Source organism: Hibiscus syriacus, unplaced genomic scaffold (assembly GCF_006381635.1).
Source record: "Hibiscus syriacus cultivar Baekdansim isolate YM2019G1 unplaced genomic scaffold, ASM638163v2 tig00111276_pilon, whole genome shotgun sequence".
NCBI classification, from domain to species: domain Eukaryota; kingdom Viridiplantae; phylum Streptophyta; class Magnoliopsida; order Malvales; family Malvaceae; genus Hibiscus; species Hibiscus syriacus.
The window spans coordinates 807,344-823,954 of record NW_024063043.1 but is presented as its reverse complement, the minus strand read 5'-3'; the positions used below and the strand labels follow the sequence as shown (position 1 = coordinate 823,954).

Below are 16,611 nucleotides of genomic sequence, written 5' to 3'. Positions count from 1 at the left end.
AATGAGCTGACTTAGTCAATCTGTCTAAAATCACCCATTTTGAATCACTTTTGTTAGGAGTTAAAGGCAACCCCGTTACAAAATCCATTGTTACGTTCTCCCATTTCAACTGAGGAATAGACATTGGTTACAACAGTCCTGACGGAACCTGATGCTCAGCTTTGACTTACTGGCAGGTCAAACATTTGGATACGAATTCCATAATATTCCTCTTCATTCCAGGCCACCAATATCGACTCTTGAGGTCCATATACATCTTGTTACCTCCTGGATGCATAGTGAATGGACTACAATGAGCTTCCAATAATAATTCTTCCTTTAACTCATCATCATCCAGAATTACCAATCTCCCTTGATAATACAAGTTCACATCAGACTTGATCTCATAATCTTTTATCTCTTCGTTCTTTACTTGTTGTAGATTCTTCAGACACTTTTCATCTTTTGCTTGCAATTCTTTAATTCAATCTAGCCATGATGGCTTGATAGTCAACTCCGTACATATTTCACCATCTCCACTTAACGATAGTCTGACATCTAAAGCTCGCAAGGCTGTAAACGTTTTCCGACTTAAGAAATCCGTTACCACATTTGTATTTCTTGGATAGAAATCAATCACTACATCGTAATATTTGAGAAATTCCATCAATCTTCTTTGTCTTAAGTTCAACTCCTTCTGAATCATCAAATATTTCAAACTCTTATGATCCGTATACAAGTAGCATCTTTCACCATACAAGTAATGACGCCGGATCTTAAGAGCGAACACTACTGCAACCATCTCAAGATCGTGCGTTGGATAGTTTTTCTCATACGATTTTAATTATCTCAACGCATAAGCCACTACTTTACCCTCTTGCATCAATATGCATCCCAAACTGTTATGGGACGCATCACTATATATTACAAAATTCTTGCCAGATTCGAGTTGAACCAAGACTGGAGCTTCTATCAAAATCTTCTTTAACCTTTCAAAACTCTCTTGGTATTCCGGAGTGCAAGAAAATTTTACCTCTTTCCTCAATAACTTAGTTAGGGGTAACGCTACCATCGAAAAGTTTTTAACGAACATTCGATAATAACCAGCTAACCCCAGAAAACTTTAAACTTCTGACACATTCTTTGGAACTTCCCACCCCAAAATAGCCTTAATCTTTTGGGGATCCACTCAAATTCCTTCTGCAGAAATTACATGTCCAAGGAATGTCACTTCATTCAACCAGAATTCACATTTAGATAATTTAGCATATAACTCCTTATCTCGTAAAATCTGCAAAACTATCTTCAAATGTGTATTATGTTCTTCTTCTGACTTCGAATACACCAAAATATCATCAATGAACACCACTACGAACTGATCAAAATAGGGTTGGAATATTCTGTTCATCAAGTTCATGAAAGCAGTCGGTGCATTCGTAAGGCATCACGATAAACTCATAGTGACCATACCTCGTTCTAAATGTCGTCTTTAGATTATCATTATCTTGAATCTTCAATTGATGATAACCAGAACATAAATCAATCTTCGAGAACACTGAAGCTCCCTCTAACTGGCCAAATAAATCGTTGATTCGAGGAAGGGGATATTTGTTCTTGATGATCACTTTATTGAGCTGCCTATAATCAATACAGAGACGCATTGAACCATCTTTCTTCTTGACAAACAAAATTGGAGCTCCCACTGTGATACACTTGGTCTAATAAATTCTTTGTCCAACAGTTCTTGAAATTGAATTTTTAATATATATATATATATATATATACATGTACATGAATATAAAATCATAAATTCAACTATAAAAGATAAACTTATCACAAGTATTATCTCCATACAACTCTATCTGGGGTATGCACTCACCTTAGCCTGGCTTGATTCTAGCACTTTTTCTCTCTCTCGACCGTTTTTAATTCTTTGATTGTTCCAGAACAGGGTTACGTTCAATATCTACATAATCATACATTGATATATAAATCAGTATTTTAACTGTTATACTCTAATCTTTCATTTCTTATACTAAAGGAAAAGTCTATTTTAAATTTCCATTTGAAGATGTATCGATACCCACTATAGGGTACCGGTACCACCTTAGCTGAGGGTATTGATACCCATACAGGTATCGGTTCCTAATTTACATTTGATATCACCCTAGTATCGATACCTCCCTTAAGGTATCAGTACCTAAATTACATTCGATAAATTATCGTTAAAAGAGGGTATCGATACTGTCCTTCAAGGCATCGATACCCCTTGAATTCCTTCTTTAATTTTACTCTTGAGGTATCGGTACCTGTTGAATGGGTACCGATACCCCTAACCCAAAAACCACATTTTTAGCATGAAAATCACTTCATTCTAGCTCAATTGTGTCATATTTCAACCTTTTTTATATCATTAACTCATCTACCTATACTTAACTTATTTTCTAGTCATTCAATACATTCTTAACTTCAAAATCCAATCCTCTACATAGAATTCAAGAATCATACTCAAATTTCAACATGTTCTAAATATAATTCTAACACTTCATACTCCTTAATTAGATTAATGACAAGTCAAATTTGGTCTGGAAATCTAATTTACATCTTTCTACCAAGATTTCACTTATTCACTTCCTTTCTTTAATCCTTCCTATTCCTCTCATCTTGTTGTTTTAAAACAAATTAAGCTTCCCTTAAGCTTAATTATCTTCTAATGATCATAAACCAACCTTAAATTCAACAAGAAATTAACTAACAAGAAATCTCACCTTTTGCTTGATTCTCACGTAAGAAGGAAGATGAAGAAGATGAGAACTCTAGAAACTTTTGTGTGTTTCCCCCTTTACTCCATGTGGATTAATATAATCCATAACCAAATTTAATTATTTTCCTTTCAAATGACCATTTTGTCATTCAATTCTTTCTTCTTTATAATTTAATTCTACACAACATTTCTCATATAAGTCCTTGAACTATTCAATTATTCTACTCTAGTCACTAAATTCTAAAGTTTTACAATTTAGTCACTAACCCGGTATTGAGGATGTTACACTTATAGTTGTGTTATTTATACAACAAAATTGGGGAGAAGAAATAACAACATATTAGCATCATAATAATAAAATATAATCAGAAACTCAAATTTTTACTGTTTAGAAGCCAAGAAAAATAAAACCCATAACTGAAAGGAAACTCTCACCAACATTATAATGGTGGATAGAGCTTCGAGCATGGCGAAAGTAGCATTGGAGAAGAAAAAGGCGTTGGATAAAAGTCGTTAATCCAATAATGATATAGAAAAATAATATAATGACAATAATTATAAAATATCATTATACCTAATTAATGATAAAGAATGAGTTTACTTGGTTTAGGATTGTAAGAATTATAACAATCCGAGATCATAATCACACCTGAGAAAATAAAACGAACCGTATTAACTTCTTAATAAATAAATAAATAATAACTTGAAAGAAAAATACTCTTTCTTTGATTAATCTTTTGATCGGAAACAGTTGAGGCTTGTCACTACACAGTTTCCTTAAGACAAATTTTCAGTCACTCCTTTAGTGCTTGAGATCGTTGGTCATATGTCTCCCATGATACAATAACTAGATGATCTTCGAACAGTAGCACAACTTTCGAAGATCACAAACTACTTCTTGACTTTTTCTATCACCGGAAAAACTAAGGAGAGAAAAATAATTTTTTTCAAAATTTATGAAGTTCTTGAATTCTGAGATGTGTAAAACCTGGAAGATTAGTTATCTATTTATAAGGGATTTTCAGGAGAGATTTACTCCAACTAAATATGTTTTAATATTCAAATTTAAACATATAATATTATCTTTTAATTTGAAATATCCAAAAGATTTAAACTCATTTTTTTATTCAAATTTAAATAGATATTATTTTAATTTGAAATATTCAAAGTATATAATTATCTTTTAATATTCAATGTTAAATAGATAATAAATACCTATTAATTTGACATATTTAAAAGAATAATTATCTACTAATATTTAAATAAAAGAATATCTCTTAATTTGCAATATTTAAAAGGAATATGAATTTAATTTAAATATTAAATCCATCAATAAATTCATTCATTTTCCAACAATCCCCCATATGAATGAAATTGATGATTTTATCAAAAACATTTTGACTCAATGTGGTGATAGCCTCTACGATCGATAGTTGTAAACGATGTCTTTGAACTGTTTTTTCGTTTATGTAAACGATGACATACTTTACACGACTACCTATCTGACAAGAATTTAGTTCTCATGGGTATGTCCTTAAAGCCATGGACATCGTCTAGTTCTGCAAGTGTTTGAAAGAACTATGCCCAATGGTCTTCTTGAAGCGGCCCCACTTCACTCTCACATAGGTGACTTATGTTGCTCGGCTCACCGAAGCACACAATGATCATTAAAAGCTTTGCTTATCATATACCACTTTGATCACTGTTTACATCATATGAATGAAATTGGGGAAAAAAATCTCATAGTGACCGTACACGGTTTATGAAATTAGGTTGTCCCTTTGAACCTAGATCTTGGGATCTCCAGTCAACAAGGTAGGGTTTTCCTTCACATAAAGCCTTTAAATTTCATGGGTTTTAGTCACATTCCTTTAGATGTTTTCTTAACTTGATCTCAATTTAACCCTTTGGTTAGTGGTTCCACAATTTTATCCTTTGATCTTACAAAATTAACATAGATAACTCAGACCTGTCTAGAGCTTCAAACTCAGATTTCACTATGAATCTGGTTTAACCATTTTCTTAAGGATTTCCATATCACTTTTTCTTTCCAATATGAAACATATTCACTTGTGCCATTGATATTTTAAATATCAAATTCCAACTAGCATCGATCTATCATTCTAAGATAGTAGGATAGTCAATGAAAATACAATCCATCATTTAGGATTTATTTTCATTTATTTTGGTAATATGACAATTACCTTCTCAAGAGACCCACACATTTTCAAGTGTTTGTATGACACAGGTTTCCAATCTTTTCATAACCCATATGGTGTTTTTTCACTTTCCTAGGGACCTTATTTAAAAGGTTATTAGTTGACAAAACAACTTCTCTCTCCCTTACATGTTTTGTGACAACTCATAACTTCTTAGCATTGCGTTCATTGTTCAATTGTTCCACTTTGCTACTACGTTTACTTTAGGAGAATATAGTGATGTCACTTCATGAGTAATATCATGTTTGTGCACAATCACTTTTTACCATCTTAATCTTTTAAGTTGGTTTTCAACTTCATATTTACATAAAATAATTTTCTCTATAAATTCGCTTTTGCTCTTTTAGCAAATACACATAGCAATACTTTTGCTATATTAATAGAGGTAATGAAATATTTATTCTCATCGTTTGTGCTATTATTACGAATTTTAAGAACTTGACCTCTAAAACTTACTTAGTGTCAGCATCTTCTATTTCGTATTTATGGTCTAAAGTCATCCATTATTTTATACATCTTATGGATAATATACACTTTATATTGTGTATTCGATAATTCATTTAGGATATATTTTCAATAGAGGAAGTTAGAATACTCCCAAGCTTTAACATCAATAAATATGGAAACAACGTTTACCTCATCATCTCTAATAATAGAAGGATCATCTGATATTTGGTCTAATTTACCAAATAAAATAACATCTTATGTTAAGAGAATTTTAAAGGTTTCTCATTGTGACTCATGGCCATCGAAAATCATGATTTCGTTTAGCACACGAAATTAGAATTAATAATAATTCCAACAATAAACCAAAAGTAAATTCTGGTTTATTCTCCCAAAAAAATTTAGTTACAAACTAAATGAGTAACAAAATTGTTACTTTCAAATGTTTTCTATTATAAATAGTAATCAAGTAATTCTGTTAGACAACAGAATTAAAACCTCAATTGATTTCCAACATGAAATCAAAGATTCTAATAAACATAAAAGTGATTCTTGTTTATTTTCGATTTTGTTATCGTACAGAAACAACGTTTTGAAACAAAATTAGTAACGTTACTTTCACGACAATTTCTGTTGAACAGATTTGTCAACTCTGAGATTTTTCCAAACCCGTTAAAACAACAGGATAAATCCCGAAACAAATTTATTTGCTATCTCATTTTCACCATGATATCTGAACCGTTTCATATTAAAGAAAGGTAGAAGAAAGAGTTTCGAATCACCTCATATTATAAGGAAATATTAAAATTTCACCTACCTGATTGATTTCATCATTATCAATAAAAACTTGAACTATCAAAACTCAATATGTGCCCTCACAAAGTGCGCAACCACAAAGACCTTGCAAAGATTTTGAAACTTAATTATTTGAATTCCTACACAGTAATTGGTGGAAACATGTCCCACAAAAAAATTAAACACAAAAGATTTTAGAATTCAGAATTCAGAATTGAAGGAAACTTATCGTTTGCGCAAATTCCTCTTAATTTTGGCTCAATATTTGTTCTTTCGAATTTCTGGCACGTCCCTTGTATACAACAAGGATTAAACTGAAACAAATCTATATCATCTCGAAAAAAATAAGATTAGAATTTGTCTTAAGATTGTTTGACAAAAGTCATTAATCCGAGAATGATATATAAAAATAATATAATGATAATAACTATAAAATATCATTATACCTAATTAATGATAAATAATGAGTTTACTTGTCTTAGGATTGTAAGAATTATAACAATCCGAGACCATAATTACACCTGAGAAGATAAAATGAACCAGATTAAACTTCTTAATAAATAAATAAAAATAACTTGAAAGAAAAATACTCTTCCCTTGATTGTTCTTTTGATCGGAAACAGTTGAGGCATGTCGCTACACAGTTTCCTTAAGACAGATTTTCGGCCATTCCTTTGGTGCTTGAGATCATTGGTCGTCTGTCTCCCATGATACAACAACTAGATGATCTTTGAATAGTTGCACAACTTTCGAGATCACAAATTACTTCTTGACTTTGTCTATCACCGAAAACTAACGATAGAAAAATATTTTTTCAAGATTTATGAAGTTCTTGGATTCTGAGATGTGTAAAACCTGGAAGATTAGTTATCTATTTATAGGGGATTTTCAGGAGAGATTTACTCCAATTAAATATCTCTTAATATTCAAATTTAAACATATAATGTTATCTTTTAATTTGAAATATCCAAAAGATTTAAACTCCTTTTATTATTCAAATTTAAATAGACATTATTTTAATTTGAAATATTCAAAGTATATAATTATCTTTTAATATTCAAAGTTAAATATATAATAAATACCTATTAATTTGACATATTTAAAAGAATAATTATCCTACTAATATTCAAATAAAAGAATATATCTTAATTTGCAATATTAAAAGGAATATGAGTTTAATTTAAATATTAAACCCATCAATAAATTCACTCATTTTCCATCAGGAGGTAGAGGTGTCTTCGAATCGATCATTAGAGCGTATGAAAGCCTACTCAACCATGTCGTCATCAGTGGTGATGGCGGTGGTGGCTCGACTGGACCAACACTCAATCACTGCAGCCATGGGGCGACGATTGAGGTCTCCTAATGAGGCAGGTAATGTTGCTATTAAATGGGTTACCGTGGAAGCTTATGGGCAAGGCGAGGGTTGTGTTGGATTTCTAACATCGGATGGAGGACGAGGTAAAACACTAAAAGATCAGAAATGAGTTTGTAGAATTGAAATGGTCGGTCATGTGTGGTTTAATGTGAAAGAAGAAGAAGATACACGTAGAGGGCAGTGGCAAATGGTTGTCAGCGATGCCTAACGTCAGTGGTGAGAGACGGATAACTAACGAGATTCTAAAGCTTCTCTCTCTTCTAATTTTGAGAGGGGAGATAAATGAGCTAAAAACTATTTTTTTTTATTTTTATACCCATGTGCAGAGGAATAAAAAGAAAATAATAATAGATGAAGGAGAAGAAATGAGAGGAAGAATAAAATGTACACAGCTGGTGAATGTGGAATTTTTTATTATCTTATAATTGGCATGTCACACATCTGTTAAACCTCCGAGGGACTTAAATCGAACGTATCGATAATGTATGAGACCAAAAACACTTAATTAAAAAATTAGTGACCAAAGTCGACCAAACTAAAAACAAAGGGGACTATTTACATATTTTTCCCTATGCTTTATTGTATTCTAGATGGTACGTGTCTTATATATTTATGTTCAAAGAATTATACTATATATATATATATATATATATATATATATATATATATATATATTCGAATATGCGTTGGATGAATTGAATTCTCTTCAATTGGTTCAAAATCCTTTTTTTGAAGATGACAACCAAATCTTTTCATTTTTCCCACTTTAACTGCATTGTTCTTGAATTCCTAGACATAATACCATAATCTGATTTTGGTGCTTCTTATATTCTGTGGATGGTTCTTGGTTGGTAAGCTATTAGATCATTGTTCTTAATTTTACCTTCTTCTTTTTTTCGGATTTCTGGGTATTTGTATAACATCAGAACCAGTAAATTTGACTACTTTGTTATTGATTTTTTGTTTGTTTGAAACATTATTAAAAGGTGAGTTCTTTCTTGAATTTTTTCACAAAAGTGTCTTCAATTGTTATTTTTGGTCTTTTATAGTTCAAAATGTTGCTGAATATCTTTACTGCAGATGTAAGAATTTACATATTTTTCATGGTTTACTGGTTTGTTGGGTGTTTGAAAACTTATTGCACTAGAAATTGGTCCCATTTGAGGCTTTGCTACAATTTAGTTGTGGATATGGCGATTGGGTTTTGATTATTTTGTGTCAAAGATGAAGATTTTTTTATGGAGTCTTGTTGGGAAAAAAGAAGAAGAAATGCAGACAAAGAACAATGGTATTTAGCTGCCATGTTTGACTTGTAAGGCTAACGTCGTTTGAGTTGATAAGGCTGTTTTGTCTCATGTTATGAATATTAGCTGGAAAGTTTAGTTTGCATTGATAAGGTTGTTTTGCTCCACCGAAACTAATTCCTTGTAGATATTGTGAATATTGCAGTGAAGCTGTTCGATTCTTTGCGGCAATGAAGTGTTTCTATTTCAATAGTAAAGTGAAGAATGGTGAACCAAAAACTACTAAGTCGGTTTCAATGCAATCTTCCACATCTGTTTCCATGACAACCGAAAACGAAATGGGAAAATCTGGGTCGGAGTCTAGTTCCAGGAATGTCTCGGATTTTAGCTCAAATTCTTCCACCAAGAACTCGTTTGCTGTTATGTCTCAAAGACAAAGTAATCTCAGAGAGTTCATGTTCTCGGAGTTGAAGACTGCAACAAAGAACTTTAGTCTATCCCTGATGATTGGTGAAGGCGGGTTTGGTTGTGTTTATAGGGGTACAATCCGAAACTCAGAAGATTCCCACAAGAAAATCGACATTGCTGTTAAACAGCTCAACCGAAGAGGGTTTCAGGTCAGCTTCCTGAATTTTTAACCACTGGTAACAAAAACGGCTTCTGATACTTCGATAGAAGCTCTAGTTCGGGGCGAATTCTTTATGGATAACATGCCTGCAAATTTGTCTTCATTTCTGTGCATGATGTACCATTCATTTCACATAGGCTTTATTCTGTACCGAGAAGCCAACAATTTAGACCTCCATGATCGACACGTGAAGGACAAACAACAGTCCTTTGATGTCGGAAGCAGATAATATCTCATACTGAGAAAAGAAATTATTCATGTTGTATGTTCTTTTATGTAACATATGGTTGTCAAATTTGTTTCCACTTCATGTTCGCAGGGGCACAAAGAATGGGTGACTGAAGTGAATGTGTTAGGGGTAGTTGAGCACCAAAATCTGGTGAAATTATTGGGTTACTGTGCAGAGGATGATGAAAGAGGAATACAGAGACTACTGATATATGAATATATGCCCAACAGGAGTGTGCAGGATCATTTGTCAACTCGGTTTCAAACAACTCTTCCTTGGGCAACCAGGTTGACAATCGCCCGGGATGCTGCTCGAGGCTTAGCATTCCTCCATGAAGGAATGGATTTTCAGGTACTCTTAAAGGTTGTATAATGCAAATAGACTGAACTAAGGTGTAAATGAGATATTTGTATGACCTCTGTTTCAAAGAATTTTATTTTATGATCGCTACAGATAATCTTCAGAGATTTCAAGTCGTCAAATATTCTTTTGGATGAAAATTGGAATTCAAAGCTTTCAGATTTCGGGTTAGCCAGATTGGGACCTTCAGATGGATTAAGCCACGTCTCAACTGCAGTAGGTTCAAAGTTGCTATAAATTATGTTTTTAACATTGTAGTTTTTCTTCGCGGATGTATCAGTTGGTGCACTTTGCTGAGCAGGTTGTGGGAACCATTGGATATGCAGCGCCTGAGTACATTCAAACCGGACGCCTCACGGTCAAAAGTGACGTTTGGAGCTATGGAGTTTTCCTTTACGAACTCATAACCGGAAGGTGTCCATTGGATAGGAACCGCCCCAAAGGTGAAGAAAAGCTCTTGGAATGGGTCCGACCACACATCTCCGATCTAAAAAAGTTCAGGCTGATCATCGACCCTAGGCTCAATGGCAAGTATTCGATCAAGTCAGCTCATAAACTTGCTGCTGTGGCTAACAAATGCTTGGCTCGTCAACCCAAACTACGTCCCAAAATGAGTGAAGTTATGGAAATGGTGAACATGATTGTTGAATCAAGTGATATGGTGAGCCCTCAATTGGATTCGAAGAGTTCGAATATATCGAAAAGAGATGGCTGGAAAAGAAGGTTTTTTGATGTGATAAGTGGGGATAATGGATGTTTGATTTGGCGAACATGGTAGCCGAACATTGTGAGAACTTGTTAACAGACCGTGGTTTGCATTTGGTTGAATTCTTACAATCTTGGTAAAAACCATTGAGATAAGATATTTTTATATCTTCTAAAAATTGAACTATTTTTTCTCAACTCCTTGAATTTTCTCTTCTTCTTTTTTATTTTTTATTTTTTATTTTTTTTTGACAGAATTTGATTTTTTTTATAATTTCTATTTAGATATCAAAAAAGGCATAGCATCAAAATTAACCTCCAACATTTATCAAAATAATTATTTTAATCATTATTCTTTTTAAAATATTTTGACCTCCAATATTTTATTTTGGAGACAAAAAGACTTATCCATAGATGAAAACTATTAATTAACAAATGATTAATACAAAAAATAGGATTTTATCTTAAAATGAAATTTTGAGGATCAAAATATTTCAAAATAAAAGAATAAGGGTTAAAGTGACTATTTAGTAAAATGTTGTAGGCCTTTTGCCCTAAAATAAAATTCTAAAATACTAAAAAAAAATAGAGACCAAAATAATTATTTTAATAAATATTGAGGACTAATTTTAATATTATATCATCTAAATATGAAAAAAAACCTTTCATTTTACTATTCTATTTTTTTTTAAAGAAAATTGTATATTTAAAAAAAAGACACTTCCCATTGTATCAATTAATTTGAATTATGATATTACCTAGCACAATACCATTGGTTAAAATGAATGATTTTTATTTTTAGATGTCCTAAATTTAAGTATGTTGTTTATTAATATATTTAAACATTTATGTTTAAATGATTAAGAATATTTAAATAAATATTATTTTATAACCCTTCTAAATAAATAAAAAAAACTTAACGTTCGTGTATATTATTTTGCTTTTACTTATTAAAAAAGAATATAAAAAATATTTAAATTTGTAATGGATAAATTAGGTTTTTTTAGAGGTTAAAGGTTTTCTTTGCAGGAGAAAATTCATTGACCGATCAAGTAATGAAAATGAAATTCACACTCTCGATTTTAGTATTTGAAATGGTTTAAAGGTCCAAGAAAACTCGCTAAGAAGTTAAAATCAAGTAATCCCCCATTTATATAAGAGAAACCCCAGCTCGACTTCACTGAAAACGACGAGATATGGCTAAGGAAGAGGAGTCGATAGAACAAGCAGCTGCGTCACGTCGAGAGAGGCTTAAGGCTCTTAAAGCAGCTCAGGAACTATTGAATGCCCCAGATGAAGATTCTATTGAAGCTGCTGAGAATCAAACGGATGAAACTAAAACGTCTTATTTATTTTTTCCGTTTTTCTTTGTTTATCAACATAAAATTAGTATGCATTATGCTATAATAATGGGTTTTGTTTATCTTGTGGAGATATGGCTGTTTTGTACAACATGCACAGGAATAGCATGAAAGCTTACATATTTTGTTTAATTTCCAACCCAGAAATTGATTTTTTTCGTTCTCCTTTTTTATTGAGCATAAATTTAATATTAACTATGTTTTAACCATTGGTTTAATGATGGGTTTTGTTTATCTTGTGAAATATGGTTGTTTTGGACTAAGGGTATAGGAATATCATGTTTCATATTTAAAATTGACTAATATACCTAGGGTTTAAATGATTCGAGCTGAGTAGAAACAGTATGCTAGAAACTTGAGCCTCAACAGTTCTCTCAATTTCAACTTCATTAGTCTTGATTATGTTGGATTGTTATTTTTTTCTTTAAAATTTTGTTTTATACACGCACAAACACACCTTGGAGTGTTAAATAAAATATGCATTCAAGTACTAAGATATTGGGGTATGGATTGGTCGCTTGCTTGCACCAAATAGGACTTTGTGTGAAAAATTATTTCCGCATGAAGCTGCTTGCTGGTTTTGGGTGTCCTTTTTCAGAATTAGACCAGCAAGGAGATGCTAGTGTTTCCTTTTTTACGGATAATTTGGAAAAAGAGGAAGGTCAGGAAGGCTTTTGGTTGTGTGGTGGAAAGGACCCCGGATTGCCTCTGTTTCTAAGAGGCTTTGCTTGTTAAGAAGGATGAGAAGTTGGGCGGACCGGGGAATTTTTATTCCAAGGGATATGCTTTCTAGTGTGGTAGGAACGAGGTTAACATAAAGTTCTGCTGAAAATTTTTGTATCCTTCTGATTTTTCCGTTGAACCAAAGTTGTATAAGTTGAAAGGAAAATTAAGGATGAGGGCAATGATCCTATCCATTCATGTCATCTCAGCTTTTGCAAGTTGAACAAATGTGGGATTGTAAGGTATTCTTGAGACGTGTAACCCTTGTTCTTCATTGCCTTCCTGAAAAATGAACAACAGTGTTCTTCCTTAATTCCTTCCACTTTCCGGCCTACTCGTAGATCTCAATATATTTTAGGTATTTGTTGTTTACTACTTGTACCAAGATGAATCACATAACTTATATTAAGAGGGCTATCTGTTTACTTTCCTTGAACCAAAAATTCTGATCATCAAAACGTACAACTTCGCTGCTGGTCTTTTTTCATACCATAGAGTTTTCAGCATAAAGTTATAGAATGTTTGTTGACTTGGATCTCTGCTTGTTTCTCTTTCACGGACAATTGTCATCATTAACATGCGTACCTTGTCTTTTTGTTATGCAGTAACCCTAGCATGAAGTTCCGAAATTACTAACCTCATGATAAACAGCTTCAGGATGGTAAGGTTGCTCCTCCCGTGCTGCTGAAGTTTGAAGACCCTGTTGCAGCAGCACCTCCAGCACCTGAAGAAAAAGAGGTGCTTGTTTATTGTCAATATCATGTTTAACCAAACGGTGTTTCTTTCTGTTTGTTCTAATTGTGGATCAAATGGTGTAGGATCCATTTGTCAACATTGGTCCCAAGAAACCAAACTGGGATCTTCGAAGGGATGTCCAGAAGAAGCTCGATAAGCTTGAAAGGCGCACACAGAAGGCAATATTCAAACTTATGGGTAAGCAAATCGACCTATTTCTTCTACACATACAGACTATTCAAATTAGATTCAATTTTCATGGGAACCTTAATATTAGCCAAAAAAATGAGATTCATGCTCCGAATCTGCTTTAAAGTCTGATTACCTATGCCGTTTGATCGGATTCATCATATATCAGCTGACACTTATGTTGGACACATTTTTGGACATGGATGGGGATATGACCAATTGACCATCCAATTACGTGTAAAAGTTTGAAAATAAAATCGAAGATACCCATGGATAAATACTTGTATTCTAACATTCACACCCTAGTAATATAGCTTATTGCCAGTTAAAGAGTTGTGTACCATGTGAAATGCACACACATACATATATATATATATAAAGGAAGTTGGTGTGTTTTTTAGTTTTAGTTTTCACATTTAGTTATATGGTTTAACAGTGTAATGGTCTGGTGTTATACGCTTAATCATGGGGTCAAACCCGGAAACATCCTCTTTTGCAGACGGGGGGAAGGTTGTGGGCCCAATTTATTCGGATATGGATATGAATCTGATACGGGTAATGTTAGATTCTTTTCATGATATCCCACATATTTGGAGGATCCTTGGAGATTATATCCCATACCTAAAGAAAAAAGAGTTGGGACAACATAGCTGGGTACATTGGGACATTCCCCAGACCCCATGGACATAGTCCTTTATTTATACTTGAATAGTTGAACTTCTGGGATCATGTGCTATCCTGTAATTGTCTGAGTCTGATTACTTAACGTCCAGTGGTGTCAAATATTTTGTTTTACAGAGCAACAAGAGCAAGAAAAACAGTCGGATGGAGGAGGAAACGCCATTGAAGATTAGAAGTCGATATCAAGATGGTATTTTTCAAACCGAGTTGTACGACTCCCTGTTTGCCAAATCTTGTAGCCTTTCACCAGAATTCCGAAATTGTAACAGAAACCAATACCCAATTTGTGTTTTACTTTTCCGATGGATCATGGACAGGTAGCTTTATCTTGTAGGTATAAACGAACCGCCCCAATTTGACCAATCACAAGAGTCAGACCAGTAAAGAGTCCACAGGTAGATTTGCAGACATCATGCGTGATAAGTTAGAATAGTATAACAAAAGGCATGTAATGCAATGCGTCACGGAATTCCCTTTTTAAACATTCCTTTATTACCAAGTTTCCCATGGAAGACAATAAGTAACACATGGACCACCAATTCTTTAATAATTGCTTGACAATCGCCTCAAGTTTTGCTTTTGGTTGGAAAGATGGCAAGGAACAGCGGAATAAGCCAAGAATTAAGTACCAAGTTGTTCACACGTTGTTTGTTGTGTTTTAGGTGTATTTAGTTTTCAACGTTGCTTTTCTTCATTGGATTAGGTTTGTATGGTAAATATCATTTTTATTTGTTTGAGTTTTGAAACCTTCGTTTAAAATATTAGAATTTATTCATATTTTATAATTAAATCATTATCCAAGTTGAATCAATCTGACTAATATAAATTTGAAAGAGGTTGCGGATATTTTTATAATCATATAAAAAATCGTTAAAATATAATATATTTTTAGAGTGGAAATTTGAAAAACATACATTAAATAATGTAATGCTTTAAATAATAAAGACTGATGCAAAAGCACGCTTATTAAAACTATATAATAATCCAATTATTATATTAGGATCTCCAAATTAAAATTTAGATTTCTCAATAATTCCAATAAAAGAAAAAAGTTAGAAAGCCTTCAAAATATTTACGAACAAATCATTCAATTAATCGATTATAATTAATTTATTTTGTCGTTAGAAAGCCTTCAAATTTTTTAATTTCAACTAAAAAATTAACATCCTTTACTTATTTAACATTAAAATAACTAATTTGTTACAATCAATGACCCGTTTATAACCTTTAAAATATAATGTGTCATCTATAATTTTACTAATAACCTGTGGTGTAATTTAACCTAAAAAATAAATAGTAAACTACATGTTTAGTACCTAAACTAATACTTTTATCTTGTTTTGATATCTAAACTTTCGTTTCTTTTCAAAATCATACTTAATATTTACTTTTTTTTCCGTTTTGGTACCTTGCCGTTAAAAATTTAACGAAACTATTGGGCGTGGCACTTTATTATGGGAAAATTACATTATTCATCACTCAACTATTTTATCGCCCCTATTTTGGTTATTAAAGTTTAAATTTTTTAATTTAATTACTAATTAATCTTAATTTAATCACTCTAACTTTCAAATTTTTTTATTTTAATTATATATAAATAAAATAATAATAAAAATTTAATGTCACAAAATTATTAATAAAATAAACTAGAGTGATTAAAATATGAGAAAATTGAAAGTTGTGTAGTTAAATTAAAATATTTAAACTTTAGTGACCAGAATAGGAATAAGAAGCTAGTTGAGTAATGAATGATATAATATACCCATAAAAATTCCACGAACAACAATTATGTTAAGATTTTAATGACTGGTACGAAAATGAAACCTAAACTAAATGTTAGATATGGTTTTGAAACAAAATAAAGTTTAGGTACCAAACCTGCAGTTTACCCAAGGGTGGGTAAAGCAATAGAAGATAAGTATAAAGGTCTCGGCTTCGGCTTTGGCTTCTCCTCCAGGCTTACAATCTCTTCAACCTCTTCAGGTAGGATTGTAATCAATTATTTATCTTTTTCCTGATTTCCTGATTTTTTTTTAAAATCCCTAATTTCACCATGTAGTTTTTCCTGATTTGTTGTTCATACATTGTTCTATTTTATATATTTTAAATATCCCTTAAAATCTCCGATATTGGAAATATTCGTTACTTTTCATGGAAACTTAGAAGATGAACTGGAT

The 16,611-nt window shown here is 32.3% G+C and overlaps 1 protein-coding gene and 1 pseudogene across 1 annotated transcript; both read left to right on the top strand.

Annotated features, from left to right (window-relative positions):
* The first annotated feature begins 8,229 nt into the window (after positions 1–8,229).
* LOC120157818 (serine/threonine-protein kinase PCRK1-like) lies at positions 8,230–10,943 on the top strand. The gene is made up of 5 exons (XM_039168830.1): positions 8,230–8,430; positions 9,029–9,440; positions 9,771–10,031; positions 10,134–10,256; positions 10,342–10,943. The coding sequence occupies exons 1-5, from the start codon at positions 8,417–8,419 to the stop codon at positions 10,816–10,818; spliced, it is 1,287 nt and encodes a 428-aa protein (XP_039024761.1). The 5' UTR covers positions 8,230–8,416; the 3' UTR covers positions 10,819–10,943.
* Positions 10,944–11,785: 842 nt separating this feature from the next.
* Positions 11,786–14,870, top strand: LOC120157782 (annotated as a pseudogene).
* The last annotated feature ends 1,741 nt before the right edge of the window (positions 14,871–16,611 follow it).

Excerpts from the sequence above, each read along its gene's own strand:
- LOC120157818 (XM_039168830.1), top strand. Across the intron at positions 9,441-9,770 it reads TCAACCGAAGAGGGTTTCAG|GGGCACAAAGAATGGGTGAC; the intron begins GTCAGCTTCCTG and ends TCATGTTCGCAG. Across the intron at positions 10,257-10,341 it reads TAAGCCACGTCTCAACTGCA|GTTGTGGGAACCATTGGATA; the intron begins GTAGGTTCAAAG and ends TTTGCTGAGCAG.